The following is an 18945-nucleotide window of genomic DNA, read 5'->3' on the forward strand; positions in this document are numbered from 1 at the left end:
AGGTGGCAGGTTAAATAAACAAGGGAACTTACATACAAGGCTTGTGGTAGGAGGCTGCAAGATTAGATCTCCACACCCACCCACTTGAATATTGAAAGTTTATATAGAGACCTTAACTGGGTTCAGCCACATCAACAATACATTGCTCTCTGAAGGCTGTGTCCTTGAAAACATCTTAGGCTATTGGAACGATATACCAACGACAGGGGAGGAGGTGATGAGCCTCCAATGGCCCGGGTCCAGCTCCTGGGTCAACTGGAGGTCACGTCCTTTCAATTACCTCCTCTAACATGATTTCCAGCACATTCCTCAGTCCAGTCCCGGGGACAGTGGCTGCTCCTTATAGCTGCTCTTCCTATATTCTTTAGAGTTCCCTTAATTTTTATTAATCACTTCATCACTCCAATTCCCTGTTGTAACTGACAATTCTTTGTATTAAACTTTCCCTGTTCAAATTGTTATTATTTTTATTTCCTGAATGTACAGTTATCAATATCCCTATAGATTTCCAATCACTTGATTTTTTTGTCTTTTCAATGCAAAAAGCTTCTGAAATCTTTTTGTGTGATTTATTCGCAGATGGGAACACTAAATAGCCAGTTGTCATGTCTTGCATTCTTGAGGGATGCTTGTCACTCGTATCTGGCTCTCCCCAAACATTTCCACTTTAATTAGATAAAAGAAGGGACTGCAAGCAGGGCTCCAGTGAATAGGAAGCTTTGGACAGAGATTTAACATAGATATTTGGACAGAAAGGCACCTGGAACTACCTTGGGCTTTTCCTCTTTCTAACTTAGGCATAGATGTAAAGTCCCCTGTTCTCTGCATCATGGCTTCACCTGACAGATTTTCTGCCAAAGAGTTTTATCATTGTTGAATATTGAGGGGATCAATTTTTGAATGAGAGATTTTTATATTTAGCCAAGTTATTCTGCATATATATACATATATATATATGAAAAACTTATAGTAAGATATGTAATTATATATGTACCCTTCTGAAAAAAAGGAAAGATTACTTTGTAATTTACATCAGAACAAAAAATAAAAGAAGAATGGAGAAAATAAGAAATATAAGCACGAGTAGTGAGCATTGGCATCGTTTAAATACAGAACTAAGTTTAAATGAGTGTAGTGTATATGTTTATTTGTTCCAGACCAGTTTATTGAGTGCCCATTATGTCAATTATTCCAAATCAATCCATGAATGTAATGGAGATCCAGTTAAAATGCCAATAGAATTCTTTACGTCTAGTCTAAATATATCCATTAGAGTAAATGTAAAAAAAATAGTTTAAGATTTTTGAAAAAATAAAATTCATAAATGAGAATGTATTCTACACGTTACCAGAATGCAATATGATAATACAATAATTAAATCAACATGGTGTCAGCACAACAGTAGACATATCAGTGGAACTGAGTGGGGAGCCTGGAAATAGTCTAGATATGTAAAAGAATAGTGTTAAAAGTACTGACTCTAACTGATGGTTTGGGCAGAGCTGTGATATCCACCCAAGAGCTGATAAGGAAGGTATAACATGAAATAATGACTTAATACGATATACAAAATAAACTCCAGATGTCGAAAGGAATGACAACAACTAAAAAATTCTGTAAACGTTCTAGAAGAAAACATAGATTATTTTTATAGAATTCTGGTGAGGAAAATATTCATAAGCAAGACCCAAAGGAAGAGGTAATAAAAGATAACAGCACACAAAATGTTGTAACTGCTGAATGATAACATACAGCTAACAAAATTAAAAGAAAATAAAGACAGAGAATATTTGCCACATACGTGAGGAAAATGTGTAAGCTATAGAATGCAAATAGCTAGCTTATAAATCAATACAGAAAGAATATAATAAAGTTACATTTTATTATATTATATTTTACAAGATATATTTTAAAATAAATCACATGAAGAAAAACAAATGGCTAATAAATGTAATGAAATGACAATCAAAATTAGGGAAATGCAAATTAAAACAAGATGACATTTAAAAAAAAATTATTGGGGTGACAATTGTTAGTGAAATTACATAGATTTCAGGTGTACAATTCTGTATTACATCATCTATAAATCCCATTGTGTGTTCACCACCCAGAGTCAGTTCTCCTTCCATCACCATATATTTGATACCCCTTACCCTCATCTCCCACCCCCCACCCCCAATCAATTGACAAACAACTGTAAAAGATAGATAGTAGCCAATGTTAGCAAGAGTGAAAGTCAATTTTCCAGGTGGATTTGGCAGCAATTTCAAAGCGTAAATTTTACATAGACTTCAACAACATAATCCATGCTGAAGAATCTGTTTAATGCAAAAATGTGCACAAATGTACAAGATGTGTATGCCATGATGTCCATTGATGCATTATATTTATTATCTTGAACTGGACGACAACACTTAATTTTACAACAATGGAGAAACAGTTAAGTTATGATGGTGTGATGGTTCATAGTTGACTTTTTCCTCAGATCCATCCCCCCATCCCAAGGGCTGGCCGCTCAGACTTCTTTTCCTAGTCATCTCTTTCACCTGGCTTTTGACTCATCTAGGCCAATGGGAAGTACTGCTGGGAGATTTTTTTTATCTGGGAGATTGGGTGGCAGGAAGGGAGAAGCCACAGTAATTTTTTTTCCAGTCACTCTCTGCTTATGTTGGACAGGCCCATTGTGGTTCTAACTATCCCTGGGTGACCCAGCCCCTAAACTCTACTCACACAGCCTCCTCCTTTTGTCCTTATAGCTTAAGGATGCTAGTGGTTTCCTATCGATATTAATCTCTAGATTGCCTCTTTGTTCCCACTTGGTTTTTACCTCTTGCATCATCTCTGTAATTAATTCTTTGTATTAAAGTTCCGCTACTTGAAATACTTAAAATGACTGCGTTTTCCTGCTTGGAATACATACACACCTCTGCAGCCAGAAAAAAAAAAAAAATGCTGTATAACCATACACAGAGTGGAAGAATGTTCCTGGTAAGTTGTTGGCTCCAAGGAGGAAAGTTGCTACATCTTCTGTTAAATATAGTCTGTTACCAAAAAAATCAAACAATGTGTGTATGTATAAATGCATTTATCTGACGATAATAAAAATGATGATAACAATTAAACTTTGTAGGAAAAATAGATATGCAAAAATACCCACTAGAACAAATTGTTCTTGTGAAGTTAAAGGGAAGAATATGGGTGTGTGTGTTGAGAGAAAGGGGTACTGCTACTTTTAATTTATATACCACTATGTTTGAATTTTTTTCTTCCATAACGCATTACATATGTAATTCCAAAAAAATTAAAAAGCAGGTAATAAAACACTGTGCCTAATCTGATCATTTTTATTAAATATGTATGTCTATATGTATTCATTTAGAATGGGAACCGTCGGAAAGTGCAGTCAGTTTTGCAATATTTTGAAATGGCAAATTTGTTCCAAACAGGATTAATATGTTAGAAAATAACTTGAGCCTGGCATTGATACTTGTGTGTGAGAAATACCAGGTGAATGTTAAAGATTGCACCCAACTAAGGTGAAAAGTTTAGGAATACACAAAATGCACACCCATGCACATGCCTCAAACATGTACCAGCATCCTCAGTTGACCTGTATGTTATGAGCCTTGGAATTCATAACTGGTTTACAACTTTCTGTCTGACTTCAGGTAAGCCTATTCCCAGTATTCCACAATAACTCACAATCTGTAACTCTTCCAATGCCTACTTCTACCAACAAACATCAGGTCTTTTGCAAGATGAAGCACCATATTTATTGCAGTATTTGTCATTCCTTTATGTAACATGCATGTGTAAAACTGTGCCACCTTTTTTTAGGTTCTGATTTTTTCCCTTTTGTGGGTCATTACAAAGTTTATGAGTATTGAACTCTGATCCCATTTTTTATCATAAGCCCAGTGGTTTTTATTGCACAATTTTGCGTAGTACAATGATCTTTAACAACACATATGTCCCGTGATAGCAGAACTGACTATACATATACCAAAATGTTAATGACTCTGGGTAGTAATTTATTTGTTGCTTATCTAACTTTGTTCTAAAACAATTGTGTATTAATAATTTAACTAAATCTCCATGAACATTTTTAAAATGAAAGTTAAGGTAGCAGCCACAGGATGACTACAGTTAATCTAGGTGGAGCCTTGAAACTATTCGAGGAAGCTCCACTCATTCACTAGGGATGCAATCAAGTTCCCTCTAGTCTATCCAGAAGAAATAAACAACTTACGCTCCTCCTGGAAAATAGACACAAGGTCTCACAGTCACATCCTGGCAGCTTTTTCAATAACATGCTCCCCCTAAATTCTAAGAATACAGACGTGACTAGTCAAGATTCCATTAAACAATGTAGACCATGCAATAAGGCAGATGCCCCTAAATTGCTTCACTAACACTCAGAAGGTAGCATGATACAGCTCCAAAAACATATAGGCAAAGACCAGTATTAGATATACAAGATTCAATGCTTCATGCCTTTCAAGCTTAGTCTTGTCAAGTGAGATTAGAGCGCCCCGTCTTTTCAGGGTATATGACTCTGTGGGGACACTTGAACACCATGAGAATTTCAAACGGGAAACAAAAAATGAATTTTCTTCATGTGATTTGAGTCTTGAATTTCTGTCCATGTTTTCAGGCTAAACTTTCACCTGTTAATACCTCTTTTTCTCCCCCTTTCGAAGGAGGTTTTATATGTTTTTTTGCTCTGTTTTTTGTTGTTGTTTTTTGTTTTTTGCTTTTTAATGGTAAGTAGCTCCACCTACAGCCAAGGTCCACTGTTTATCTTTGATTTTGGCATGATTCCCCCTTTTCCTCCCCCACATGCCCGTTTCTGGGACAGCGCCCACTGAACTTTGAACTCGTTCTTGATCCCAGTGTTTTCCTCAGCACAGAATCTGCTGTTGGCTGAGCTCTCTGTGGAGCTTTGTTTCGCGCTGTTCTCTGACAAAGGGCTTGTTCTGTGAAGCACATCTCTTTGTTCAGCCTCTGGCTTCAACCACTGAATCACAAATATTCTCCAGCTGGGAATCAGACAAGGGCAGAGATGAAGAACCCAGAGGGCCAACAGGATGTTTCAGTTTCCCAGGGAATCCGCATGATGTTTTACGTGATGAAGCCCAATGAAACATCATTCCAAACCCTAGAAGAGGTGCCTGATTATGTAAAACAGGTGAGACTCTCTGGGAAGGGGCTGCTTTCGCTTTTTTCTTAAATACAAAGTAAGTTTAAACACATCCTTGGGGTTTGTTCACTTTCATTCTTCAAATTATTAAATTGTAATAAAAACAATTCCTTTTCATAAAGATATGGAGCAAAAGTAGAATTTGTACTTGAATTGAATTTCTGTACAACATTCTTGACCTTCTTCTTCTATCAAAGTATCCTCCCCTGACATGTCACTCCAGAATATGACAAAACTTTCAAAAGTTTTCCTGGACACAGTGGCATTACAAATTTAGCTCTTAGAAGCTCAATGTCCAATGGACATATAGTAACTTTGTAGCAACTTTGTTTTTTAAGAGTAAACTTGTCTACCACCTCCCAGGAAACAATTTCCTCTTTAATTTGGTAGAGTAGTGCTGCAGAGTGGATGGATACACAGCTGAGTCCAACTCTGATTTCCTAACTTTGAACTTGAACCAAGTTTTATTTGAAACTCTGAAGTGTTTAGAGGCACTTTTCACTTTTGGTTCCTGGCTATGATTGGAAGTGGAAATATCCAGAATTAGAACTTGAATACTGAAGTTCCCCACCCTGTCAAAATGTTCCTACAACACTTACTAGTTCAGACCAGAAATAGAAAAAAAAAAATGACATCAGAGAATATGTTCTTGGGAGTTCAGTTTAGGAAACTTTAAAACTCATGATCAGCTTCAAATGAGTGAAATCCATAACTTTTTCAGGATTTGATATTACTCCTTCTTTCGTTTTTTTTTTTTTTTTTTTTTTTAGAGAAAAACTTCATAAATTATTTTTTATATTGTAATACTATTATTAGTGGAACCTAAAAACACCTATTATATAAAACAAAATTAAAGCTAAATGAATAAAACTTGAATGATGTTTCAAACATTTTACAATGACTTTATACTTTGAAATACTCAGAAGAATATTCTGTATTCATATAGTTTCAATTTTGTTATCCCTGCAATTCTAAGATGAAAAATCTAGATTCGTGGTACATCCTTAAGGAATGCCTTTAAAAGTGAGTCTAGCTTAGTCATACGTAGATAATAGACACCTGGTAATTGCACTTATTTTAACATGTAATTTTTAGGTCTAACTTGAAACATGTCCCTGCTAATCTTGTTTTCTTAGTGCAATTATCATGGTTGCACCTGCTTACATTTTATTTTCAAACTGGATGATAGAATTGGAGCACCTGTTTAGTATACAGCTGAAATAAATGTATTTGTTGGGAGAAAATGGTCCTCTAGAAAAGGTGTATACCTATTCCTTCTACGAGATGTCACTCTGGACCTCCCTCTTCTGGAATGACTAATGAGCAAATGTGGAAGAATTGCATACCGAGCACAATAGCATCTCTTTGCTGCAATTTCCTTTCCAGGCAACTCCATTTTTCATTTCCCTGATGCTGCTTGAACTAGTTGTCAGCTGGATTCACAAAGGGAAGCCACCAGGTCGTTTGGATGATGCATTAACATCAATATCAGCTGGTGTTCTGTCGCAGCTTCCAAGGTGAGCAACACTGAAGCAATAAACTGAAATTCTCAAATTTGATGGAAAATGAATTAATTTATTTTTCACATACATCTTCAAAGAATTCAGTTACTATCGTTCAACACTTGGATGTTTTGTTCATCGTGGATATTTCTATGCATTCATTAAAAATTACTGCTCTAAATATAATTTATCTTGATTTCTGAGCTCATTGGTGCCCCCCCGTAAATTTTGTGCCCAAGCTGTGTGCTTCATTTACCCTACCCTAGTCCCCGCCTTGAGTTATGGTCTTGGTAGCTATCGAAAAATTAATTTTGCCTCAGGAAAATTCATATACGGTAGCATTCTGGTGTGCAGACACTCCCTAGTTAAAATCCTGCAAAACTCTGGATTACTATGGTGGTCCCTAAGTGGTGTGCCTCTATCTAGTCCTATTTCCTTGGTGGCAAAACATTTACATAATGGAAATCCAATGGAAACTCTACAGACTCCTTATGGCCTGAGGATAATGTACAATTTCCTTTTCAGATCTATGGAGGCCTTGGTCTATCCACCCTTCATTCTTCTTTCCCTTTTTGCAATGTTTGTTCTTTCCATACTCTACTTCTCGCCATTGCCCAGATGTCACACGTATTTCCCTCTGCTTGGGAAACTACCCATATGGCCAACTCCGGTTCATTTTTTAAGCCTAGGTATATAATTCTCTTGATGAATTACTCTTCAGCAAATCATATTTGTTTTCCCACCCTGCATTAGACGCCACTTCATTATGGTCGCATGGAGTCTTGTGCTTACCCCGGATATAGGATTGTTTCACCTGTTTTCACTTCCAGCCCTTCCTGCCAGCTTGCTTGCAACTTGAGAGCAGAGGTGTTCATCTTTCTTCATAGTATTAACTCCTGTGCCTGGAATAATGTTTGGTACATGGTAGTTTAAAATAATAATAATAATTATTATTATTATAATATCCTCATAGTGTTATGTTAATAATAAAATTGGATGATGAAGATACTGAACACTAATAAATAATAAATGACCTACTACTTTTTAGAAAGAGTAAATTATAATGTGTATAGAAGAGAAATCATTGAATGGTAGGTTCTTCAGTACATGAGGATTTACCAAAGAAGCAGAGGTTGAGGGGAGATTCCTTTAGAAGTATGTGCTTTGTGGTGTTGATGAATGCTCTCATTCCTGCTTCCACCCATTGCTTCTTTTACTGTTTAAAGAACTTTACTTCTGACCAGTGCTCATTTCTTTGGAATGTTTCTGTGAACCGCCCAGTGGGAAACCAAGGTGAATTATAAATGATAATAATAATAAAATGAAAACTTAAATGTATCTGAAAAAAGCTAAAATAATTTCATACAATTGCATAAAATTGTTCAGGCAGCAAGTAAACCTAAAAGTCAAATTTATTTTATAAATGTTACTATGAATAAGATAGGTTAATAGGCACTAAGTAATAAAACTGATAATCATAATAATTATAATAAAAATTACTCTCTGAAAAATTGCATGTATGGTTGTACATTGCTTTCAGAATCAGAGGATAATATCTCAAGGTATTTGTAGTTAATTACCAGAATGTCCTAAATAAGAATTTACAATTATGCATAATTTCCTCTATTTCATATCTCCCTTGAACAGAACGGAACAAGAAATACATTCAACATACTCAAGGGACAGGTAGATTTGGTATTGAAAAATACCCACTTGGTTATTGTAGTTCTTTCTGAGAAAGTTAAGTGTAGAGGTTTATCTAAATTAGATAACTGATGAACTGTAAAAATAAGTTGATAATTGAGAAGTGCCCTGCAAGTGCAATTATGGATCTCAAATTTTGTTGACTTGAAATGGATTTATTCAAAACTCAGGGGGACATTAGTTGAATAGTGCTTCAGCATTTCTTTTACTTTTTCAAGTTGGACTTTGGTCAAAAATGAAATTTGATTGTTCTTCTATATTAACTACTAGAAATATAATCTTTATCCTCAGTACTATATTTCTGTTCAGCAGTGTGATTTTTAAAAGGTACAGTTATGACAGTATGTGCAAGAATCAGAACTGCATTTTTGTTGAAAACAAACCCCCAAAGCATAACGAAGATGGGGAGAAGGAGGGTGGGAAGGAGGGAAAGAGAGAGAGAGAGAGCAGCAGTTCTTTTCCTTCACACCCCACTACTCATAACACTCCTTAAGCTAACACAAGCTGTTAACTCTGGTGCCCTTTGAAAGAAGGGTGAAAGGTTGTGAACTTGAATTTGGAGCATATTTTTCTATAGTTGTATTTTGAATGGTAACAGCAAATCGCTTCTTTTTTGTTCTTATACATGTGAACAACATTTCTAAATTATGAAACATGGTTAATTTTGTTAAGTTTTGCAACAGATTTTACTTTTTATAGCCTTTTTATCTAAAAGACCTCAGCAAACCAAATGATCTGAAAATGAAATTTAAACAATATTGTTGTTTATTTTGTTGTCATTAAAAGAAAAAAGATGTAAGCAAAGAAGGAAAGCTGATACTCAGGATCCATTCCATTCCATCCCTCGACAAAAGACGAGAAGGGGCGTTTAACAGAAACTCTTAAAAACAATATTTCAGTAGAAGCCGAAGCATCAAGGGGAATCCTTGTGCAAATCATTAACAGCTGAAGGTTAGATTAACACGGCACTGATCATATCCTCTCCGAGGGACTAATTTCATTTTCTACAGGAGCAACGGGGCTTTGCCATCCTTAAAATACCTGACTGCGAGAAAAATGGTAGTATACCGCATGTTAATTCGTTTGTGAGCAACCACATAAATAGACAAAAGAAGCTGTGGAAGTTGAAGTGAAACCCTAAACATGTTTTTCCACTTTGCCATTCATGTAATGGAAATGGTGTATGCACACCGAGGAATAACAATGTTTATCGGAGGATCTCAATTTTATTATTACATAAAATTTGAAATATCCTGAAGATTAGTAGCATACGTACCATATTGATAGAAAAAACTACATGCTGTATCTTTCAAATCTGTATGTAAGGGAAAATATTAATCACAGACAAGATTATATCTTGTTTACAAGGCTGTCGAACAGACCATCATGTATAATAAAAGTCCATCTGTCCTAAGAACCAGATTCTGCGGAGGCCTGCATCTGTTTTGCTCTTCTGGAATCCAGTAGGCAGCCCTCCTAGTCAAAATCTAGTCTTGAAGTTATAGACGGATATTTCTATTCAATCATAGTTAAATGCAGTGTATCACATGCAGATAATCTGCCTTTCTACCAATTACTTGCATATGTGACTATAAAAAATTAAACATACAAATTTTTTTACTAAATCTATTTTCTTTAATACAATCTTTCTAAAACTTGTGAAATAGTCTGCTACTGACTTAAATGCTAACGAGTGAAAAATAATCACTTTTTTTTTTTCTGCTTGTTTAAGCAGAACTCAATTTCCAATCCTTCATTAGAAAACCGGGACCTCAATTTGTTACTTCCTTCCAATGTTTCTGCTTCCATAAATTGCATCCTCCCCAGAGAAATTTTATTCTCGATATAAATATCTACAGTATGTTTGTTTTTAATGGGTTCATTTATTCTGTTGAAACAGCAGATTATAAATCAAATTGCAATAGGTTGGAGGGATAATTTAAGTAGGTAAATTTTCAAATAAGTTGGGGACACTCCACTTTTAATACATATGGGTCACTGCCAAATTTCACTATGGAGTTAGTTCTGCAGTGTTCAGCCGTACATATGCACAGTTTTACTGGCCATGACTGCCATGGAATTTTCCATTCCTGACAAGAAAGTTTCAAAAAAAAATTTAAAGAGGAGGAAATTAAACTTCTTTGAAATACTTTTTACTCCTTGGGGTGTGACTGGAGAATAAAGAAAAATTGTACACTGGGTTTTTAATACTGGACTTCAGTATCAGAGGTAATTCTGCCTTAGGCAACATCAGACTTCTGACAAATAAGTGCCTGTCGTTTTGGATGATGACTTTAATAAACAGTTATTCATTGTCCAAAATAAGAGATAAATACATTGTGCAATGTTAATAGTATTATTTTATTATTAATAATAACATTTAGTAACTTAGAAAATCATTCAAAGAACACCCCATTTGAAGAAAATAAATTTTAATATCTTGCTGGTTTGTTAATTATATTTGCCAGGGAGAATGCCTCATTGCCTCTGAACTTTTACCTTACAAACCTTACAAATAGACTTTGTTATTAATTATGTAACTTCAGAGATCGCTGTGAGAACACCCTTCCCTCACAAATGCAAACTTCCTTGTGCTTATTAGTCCGCATCTGGGTGCTTATTCAATAGAGTAATGAAGTTACTTGAAGTGAATTTATTTCTTGCAAAGTAAAGAATGTAGCAAATTTACTTCTTCCCAGTCTGCCTACACTGTGTTTACAAAAGTCTACGGTTTTGTGCTTGTAGTAAAATGTAATAAAATAAAACAAATGTTTGATACATACAATGGCATTTCACAGTAAGTAATAGCAGTACAAATTTTATCTGTCTGCGGAAGGTAGAGATTGTATTATGTATTTTGTTATTACTAAGCAAAAATTAATATTCCACTAGATGGAGCAATAGTGGCAGTATCTTTATAGATAAACAGTGCAGGGTTTAAGGTTTAAGAGATTTTGAAATAAATAGCAAAAATTCTTGGAAAAATCAATACACATTATACAAATATATTTATATTTAATTATAACTTCCTGAAGTTTAGAAGAATATTTAGAATGATCCCAGTTAAGTATTGATTTAGTTTCTGATTTATGGGACAAGATTATTAGAAATAAAAATATCTAATTTATATTCTTCAATTTTGCACAATCCGGCCAAATCAGACAGCACACACAGCTCTAATGACAGTTGTGAAATAGTAGAAATTAGCCGATGTCTGTGACTACTGGGTACATAATTCACAATGTTGAAAGTTGCTTTGAAACAACAACAACAAAAAATAATAAAAAATAAAAAGAAAAAGAAAGTTGCTTTGAAATTTTAACAGTATGCAATGAGAGCATTACATCAAATTTCATTTGTTCAATTAAAGCATGTGAGTACTTAAGAGCTGGATAATTTTAAAGTCCATTCAGACTAATGCTTCCTTATCTTAAATTAGCCCTGAAATATTGAAAGGGTGAATGATATGCCCAACATTACCTTTCCATTTTGGATGATAGGTATATTCAAATTGAGATGACTTTTTAAACTAATTAGCTTTAATTTGTAAGCTCCATCCCCAGATAATATTTATTCTAATTTATTATTTTAAGATCTCAGCATTATAGATTAACTGTATCTTTTAAAAAAATCCAGGATCATACTGGAATACCAATTTAGTGCCTTACCAGATTTTATAGTATAATAACTGAATATTGACAGGATAAATTTCTGGTGTTGAGAAAATATGTTATATAAACATGTTATATAAACATATAAAGAATTAGCTACTTTTCATTTGCCAAAAGACCTTCCTAAGACCCAAGAGAAAATAACTATTTAGGGGGAATTTATAAAGAAAGTAGGACAATGGAAGGAAAGCCTCTCTATATACAGAGGATTATTGATTAGAGGATTCTAATGCCTCCATATATTTAGATTATTATTTTTTTTTGGTCTTTCATTCAAACATAATGAGTAAAAGGGATCTAGTATTTAGTTATTAAAGCCCCTGTATTACCCCATATTCCATCTCCACATGATACAGTAAGCTCACTATTTACATACATATTACATATGTCACTTCCCACAGGATGGGGTTTACAGAGTTGAAGTTTGAATTCCAGAGTACACAGTCATATGCTGGGGGATGGGCCTGGGAGAAGACCAAGGAATTTGGAAGAGAAAGAGGAAGGAGCTTTGGTTTATGATTCAAGGTCTGGTGGGAACATTTTTGAAAATGTAGGTGCTATTTCCTGCAATCAAGGGTTTTCCAGAGCTTGATAATCATTTCCCAGCTGTATCCTTTTGCTGAATTGTTTTTAGTTGTGGGCAGCCCGTGGCTGTTTGTTCCCATTTATGATGGAAGAAGATCATATTCATCTTGCTGATAGAAAGCAGGGAATTTAACTCCCACAGCTTCTCCCCTCTTTCCCTTCCCCTTGAGGAAAGTTTGGCTTTGTGCTAAAGTGTGAAAAAAAAAAAAAAAAGGAAAGAAAGAAAGAAAGAAAAAAGCCTGGACCGTAGTATGTCAGGCGTATTTCAGCTCGATTTGTGTCAAGCCTAATAAGTAAGTTGACAAAGTAATAAATTGGGTGTCTGCTCAAGTACTGGCACCTGTACAGGAAATAAAAAAGTATTTCAATTGCAGGCAGGGTCTCTGTTTTACAAATGGATGTTTTCCAGGGACCCTCTTTCTTTTCTTGAAGTCTTGGTATCTTAAAACCTATTTCAGTTGTCACTGGAAATGACAAGAAAGATAACAATGTTAGTAAAAGATACTGAACTGATGAGATATTGATGAGGCAGGTAATTGATTATGTTTGCCCTGTTTGCCCACGTGTCCTCTCCCTGTCTCGTGCTGTCCCTGGTACCTAGTATGTTCTCAACATGAATTTATCGAATGATTGAATGATTCCTTGAATGGGTCAGTTTTGACAACATGTACTAAAGCTTATATAAAAAGCTGTAGATTACTTCAATTTTCTATTTCATTTTCCAAGTTTTAATTTTCTTTCCAGATCACACTTTTTTAGGATTATTGACCGAGGCGATTTTTTCCCCTCAGGAGATATTTGGACCTTTTGTTGTCACAACTTCGTTAGAGGGCTATGCTCCTGATATCTGATAAATAGAGTCCTGGTATGCTGCTGAATATTCTACAATTCACAGGACAGGCCCTTGCAACAAAGAATTGTCTGGCCCAAGAGGCAATAGGGTCAAAATTTAGAATCCTCGTTTTAGAGAAATTATTAGGCTTAACCATATAAAATTCATATTACTTATCATTTTTTTAACTTAAAAATTGAATTTTATATGGCTACCCCTCTATGGCTAACCCTCTAATAGGGAACAATTTTAAGATTTCATAATTTGAGTAACAGTTTCCATAGGAAAAAACCCTACAAAAATATCATTTTGTCCAAATATTAATCATGATGCTTGAGAAGCCCTAGTCTACATATATACAAGTCACCAACCAAGCTAATATTCATTAAAACAAAATTTGTTCTATCTGCCTACTTTAATATATAACCTGGATAACAAATTGGAAGAAAATATTTATTTATTTTTAATTATTTTTATTTTTCAATTCAGTTGACATACAAATTATTTTATATTAGTTTCTGGTGAATAGCATAGTGGTTAGACATTTATATAATTTATGAAGTGATCCACCTCTCACCCCCCCATTAGTTTAGTACCCACCTGGAACTATACTTAGTCATTACCATATTATTGACTATATTCCCTATGGGAAATAGTGTAGAGATGCATCAAAAAATTAAAAATAGAACTACCTTATATTCCACTTCTGGGTATTTATCCAAATAAACCCAAAACACTAATTCCAAAAGATAAGTGCACCCCTACATTCCCTGCAGCACTATTTACAACAGCCAAGATATGGAAGCTATTTAAGTGCCCATCAATAGATGCTGGGAAGACGGATTTTCAATTTAGATTCTTGGATTCCTCAGCCTTCCAGAACAATGTGGGAGCCCCTGCCCCATGTCCTGTCCTGTGTCATGAGGGACCTTCTGTACATGTGTGCAGACATCCCAGACTGCTTGTTCCAGCTCTGTCTACGTGTCCAAAAATAGACATTCTTGACTACCGCGTAACATCCAGGAGTTTACACACCTGCACAGGTCAGCTTTCTGAAGGACTCAACCAGGCTCGTGCAAGTGCTACAAATTAGCTTGGAACACTTTAGCATGGGGTTCTCAGGTATACAGAGAATGGCCCACGTTGAGACAGGAGTTCTGGGCAAGCAGTTCCTGCGGATCAAGGACTGACACTCAGGGACAGAAATGCTCTTCCCAGCTATATAATTGTTGAAGGAGGTCATTGAAAGCAATGCTGATTTGCCCATGAACTGGACCCTGGCAATGAGAGGCTCCTTACCCTAATCCCCATCCTTAGAATATATGTTCTGCCCACCATTCCCACACTGGCAGCTGTTTCGGGGATGTAGCCTTGAGAGAGTTAATGTCTTGTTGAGACCACCTGAATTAAATACCTGACTGAACCTAGTTAAGGTCTCTACACAGGCATACCTTGCCTTACTGCACGTCACTTTATTGCACTTCATGGGTATTGCGTTTGTTATAAATTTAAGGCAAGACCTCCAGCAGCAAAAAGGTTATGACTTGCTTTATTGTGGCAGTGTGGCATGAAACCCGCAATATTTCCAAGGTATGCCTTAAACTTAAGATTCTTGGTGAGGGAGGGCAGTCGGGTAGTGGGCAGAAATGTTGGTCTTGGAGTCGCCCAGGACAAACCTCCTGTGTAACTTCCCTTGTTTATTAAACGTGCCATTTACCAATCTGAAGTGGTTTGTCTCTTTCTTAGGTCATTTCCTGCCATCTACACACAGGGTGAAATTTACCAACCAACAGTAATCTCAAATTGAAAATTGGGTTTTAAGATCTGATTATGCGTACTCCTTTTCAAAAGTGTAGGCACTTGGCATTTCTGTTAGTTATTTATATTAATGCTGTTGTTAAAGTAGCCTACATTTTTATGTTATAGATTAAATAATACCTTGAAGTGTTCAAAATATAAGACTTTTTATAGTTATTAAATAATAAATTCATTTATAATTCAATCAAAAGTACATTAAAATTAAAGGTCTGGGTCTCCAAAAAACCTAGTAAAATGCTAACTCATGACAGTTGACCATGTAAAGGGAATAACTATTAAAATGATCAATTTAAACAATATACTTATTTAAGCTGCTTCTTCAACTTTTATTTAAAATTAGAATATTTATGAATTTCCTCACTTGTTAATGGTTTATCAATAAATCTTTATTAAGTAGAATTATCAATATGTAATAATGTATTTACATATGTATAATATGTAAAATGAGTAGAATATTCATTTTACATATTATTAATGATAATTATAAAAGAAAAAAGTCACTTCAATCAAATTTATAAAAGTGATAAAAGGAACAATTATCTTGAGCCTGATCTTAAATTTGATCACAGAAAATTTAAAGAAAAAATACCATACTTTATAAAATTGAAGCATAATTTGTGTACCTTTTGAAAGTTTTTGAAAGTTCTTGAAATAAGAATTCAAAGAAAGTTGGTACAAGGGGTGGCAAGACACATTCTATTGCCTGGGTTTTAAAAACAATTGTTTATTTTAACTAGGTTTGTATACTTTATTTCTAGGGGGATATTATTTCCTTATTATCTTGAGAGCTGTAGTTTATATTACTATAAAAAATATTGAAATGCTATTATTATTCAATTTGTAATCCTAAGAATAACATCTAAAAACATCAAAAGTGTGTGTATGAGAGAGACAGAGAGAGAGAGAGAGAGAGAGAGAGAGAGAGAGAGAGAGAGAGAGAGAGAGAGAGAGAGAGCAAAAGCAGAGAGAAAGAATAGTTGGCCAGAAGCGACTTCAATCTAAAGGCAAATGATATGGGGGTAATATCTTTTAAGGCAATAGGCAATTTGCAGTCCCCTTTTAAAATATGCTAATTGTAATTTTCTACCTTGTTATACTTCTTTTAAAAAGCACCCCTACTGTGTTCTTTGAAGTCATTAAGATTTAGAAAGGACAATCACAGAAAGTAAGTTGTAATTTTGTCATATTTATGTTGTATGGGTTCCGGAAAAATATGTTAAGGGACATAAAAACAGGAATGGCACCCTAAATTCCATGAAATTGAGAGTGCAAACAGGTGGCATTCGTGAAACAAATAACTATGAAACTAAAGGAAATATTATGTGAATCATTTTGATACCAAGAAGATAGGGCCTTTTAAAAGGCATGATAGAGTAGTAAAAAACAACAAAGGGCAGAAGGATTTTATTATTATACATGAATGTATTAAATTTTAAATGTTATCTGAAATGTTTTAGCATAATGTTACATCTAAAATGTAGTATAATCATTGCTTGTCGATTTTGTTTTACCAGATTGTTTTCCAGGAGCATTGAACTTACCAGTTACATTTATGTCTGGGAGAACTACAGGCTCATCAGTTTACCCTGGGATTCTCCATGGACTTGGTATTTGACCTTCTTAGGAGTTGACTTTGGCTACTATTGGTTCCATCGCATGGCCCACGGTAAGTTGCAAATCAAGGCTTTATTGATAATTTATGTTTAACTGTGTTTGACACATGGCTGCTATTTAGTAAATATTTATTGAGTAGATGATTAACATGTTATTTTACAGAATACAAAGATTAATAACACAATTTTAGTATTGCAAATTAAATGAAAATAATAGAAGTTAAAAAGTGAAAATATTAGAGGTGCATTTTCACATCTCTTATCTAACCAATTATAAGAGATATTTAGAAATCGATGGTTATAATATTACTTTTTACTGTATTGCCTTCCATGCTTGCTAGAGTCTACAGACACTTGTACACAATATTGAACTTCACATCCCAATGATCAAGAGTCAATCAGAAGAGCTCTGTAATGGCATAGAATCTTAGGTAATGAGTGCTGTTATACGTAAACTTGATTCAAGTTCTTGGTAGCACTTCCACATTACAAATGGAAATGTGGTCAGTTAAGCACTAAGCATACTGCACTTCAGCATTATTATAGCTTTGTAAAAATTCTCATCTAATTCAAAGCCCTGTCACTGCACTGGTTCTCAGACTTTACTTTTTTTGGATTCTTGGCTGCACCTTCTAAAGAAATATTTTGGTATGGAAAAGGACATGGAAGAGCAGGAAACTGTCTAAACCTCTATAGGGACAAGTAGAGGTTGGAGAATGATTGTAGAACTGAGGTGAGCAAGTAAGATCTCTAAGGAGGTATAAGGCATGCAAAAGTATTTCTGAAGGGAAATGGGGAAAAGTGCTAATTGTAAAAAACTATTGAAGATCAGAACTCAGGATTTCAGTGGGTGGTTGGTTTGAGTGGGTGGGGAGGAAGGAAGGAAGAGGAAGAAACCTGGAATAATAATAAAAATATAGATGGGAGATGGAAAGAAGATGCCTGAGATCAGGGTGAATAACTGAGCTGTGTGTGGGGGAGTAAGTGTGACCAAATATCCTTTCTCAGTGAGGATGAAGGAAGCAGGAGCAGCATCCACAGCCGTTACGCCTAAGGTGGCTAAATGTTAAATACAGCATTATTTTTCGTACATTTTATACATGTACATTCCATGAAACTATACAGTGCTCATTCATTAGAATGATTTGAAGTGAACATACAAACTAGAAAAAGTAATTTGTGTGTGATAACCTTTGTCTTTAAAAATAGTAAGTCAGCTCTTGACATCATTTCCTTATATATAAATGCAAGAGGATACTCCCAAATTGAACATAATTAAGAATAAAATATGCTCTATGTAGTATACTTTGTATTTTATTTCAAAATAGTAGTTTCCTCCTTAAAATGAATCCATTGGCAATCTTCCTCACTTTCTATGTAGCAAATGGGTAATGCAGAAAGCATTTACATTGTATTACTTAATTTCAGGAACCTTCTAGTATCACACTGTCCTGTACGGATGTGCTTGTTTGGGAAATCTGCAAATTCGTTTAATTTTTGAAAGCCCATTATAACAGGAAACAAAGAACCAACAAAATATTACCAAATATAAAACTTTTAAAAATAAGTTGATTGTAAGTGCTTTCAGGGAAGCGCAATAAAGTAAAATAATATATTAAAAACATGAAATCAAGGCTTTTTAAAGTATGCTTCCCATTAGAAAAAAATGAACGGAGTCCAGTGGAGGCAAGCATTTAAAAAAAAAATCTGAAAACCTTCTGGAAAAACACTCACCACCTTCAGGCTATGAGGCCTAATCATAAGTTCAAAGACTTTTGACTTGTGATGGAAAGCTAGTAGGAAAAAAATAAATTATGTAGTTGAATGTGTCAAACTTCAAAATGACAATTTTTAAATTCTATATGATAATAATGTAAAATATTAAAATAGGTTTTAAGAAACTTACTAATATGTGGAAATAAGGAAAAACTTATAATATCAAATTTCTTGAGCCTCTTGGATTACTGAGCTCATACTGGTTAATTGGTTAAATTTATTCAACCGAAGAGTTTGAAAAGTT

General features: G+C 34.7%; 1 protein-coding gene across 1 annotated transcript in view; it reads left to right on the plus strand.

The window, feature by feature from the left end:
- Nucleotides 1-4891: 4891 nt before the first annotated feature.
- The window catches only part of AGMO (alkylglycerol monooxygenase), a 310424-nt gene continuing 296370 nt past the window's right edge, over nt 4892-18945 (plus strand). The window contains exons 1-3 of the mRNA XM_081079360.1: nt 4892-5188; nt 6587-6717; nt 16827-16978. Of these exons, the coding sequence (XP_080935486.1) occupies nt 5063-5188; nt 6587-6717; nt 16827-16978 (409 nt within the window). The 5' untranslated portion in view covers nt 4892-5062. The remainder of the gene's footprint in view (nt 5189-6586; nt 6718-16826; nt 16979-18945) is intronic.

Source organism: Rhinolophus hipposideros, assembly GCF_964194185.1.
Source record: "Rhinolophus hipposideros genome assembly, chromosome: 18".
In the NCBI taxonomy this organism is placed as follows: Eukaryota; Metazoa; Chordata; class Mammalia; order Chiroptera; family Rhinolophidae; genus Rhinolophus; species Rhinolophus hipposideros.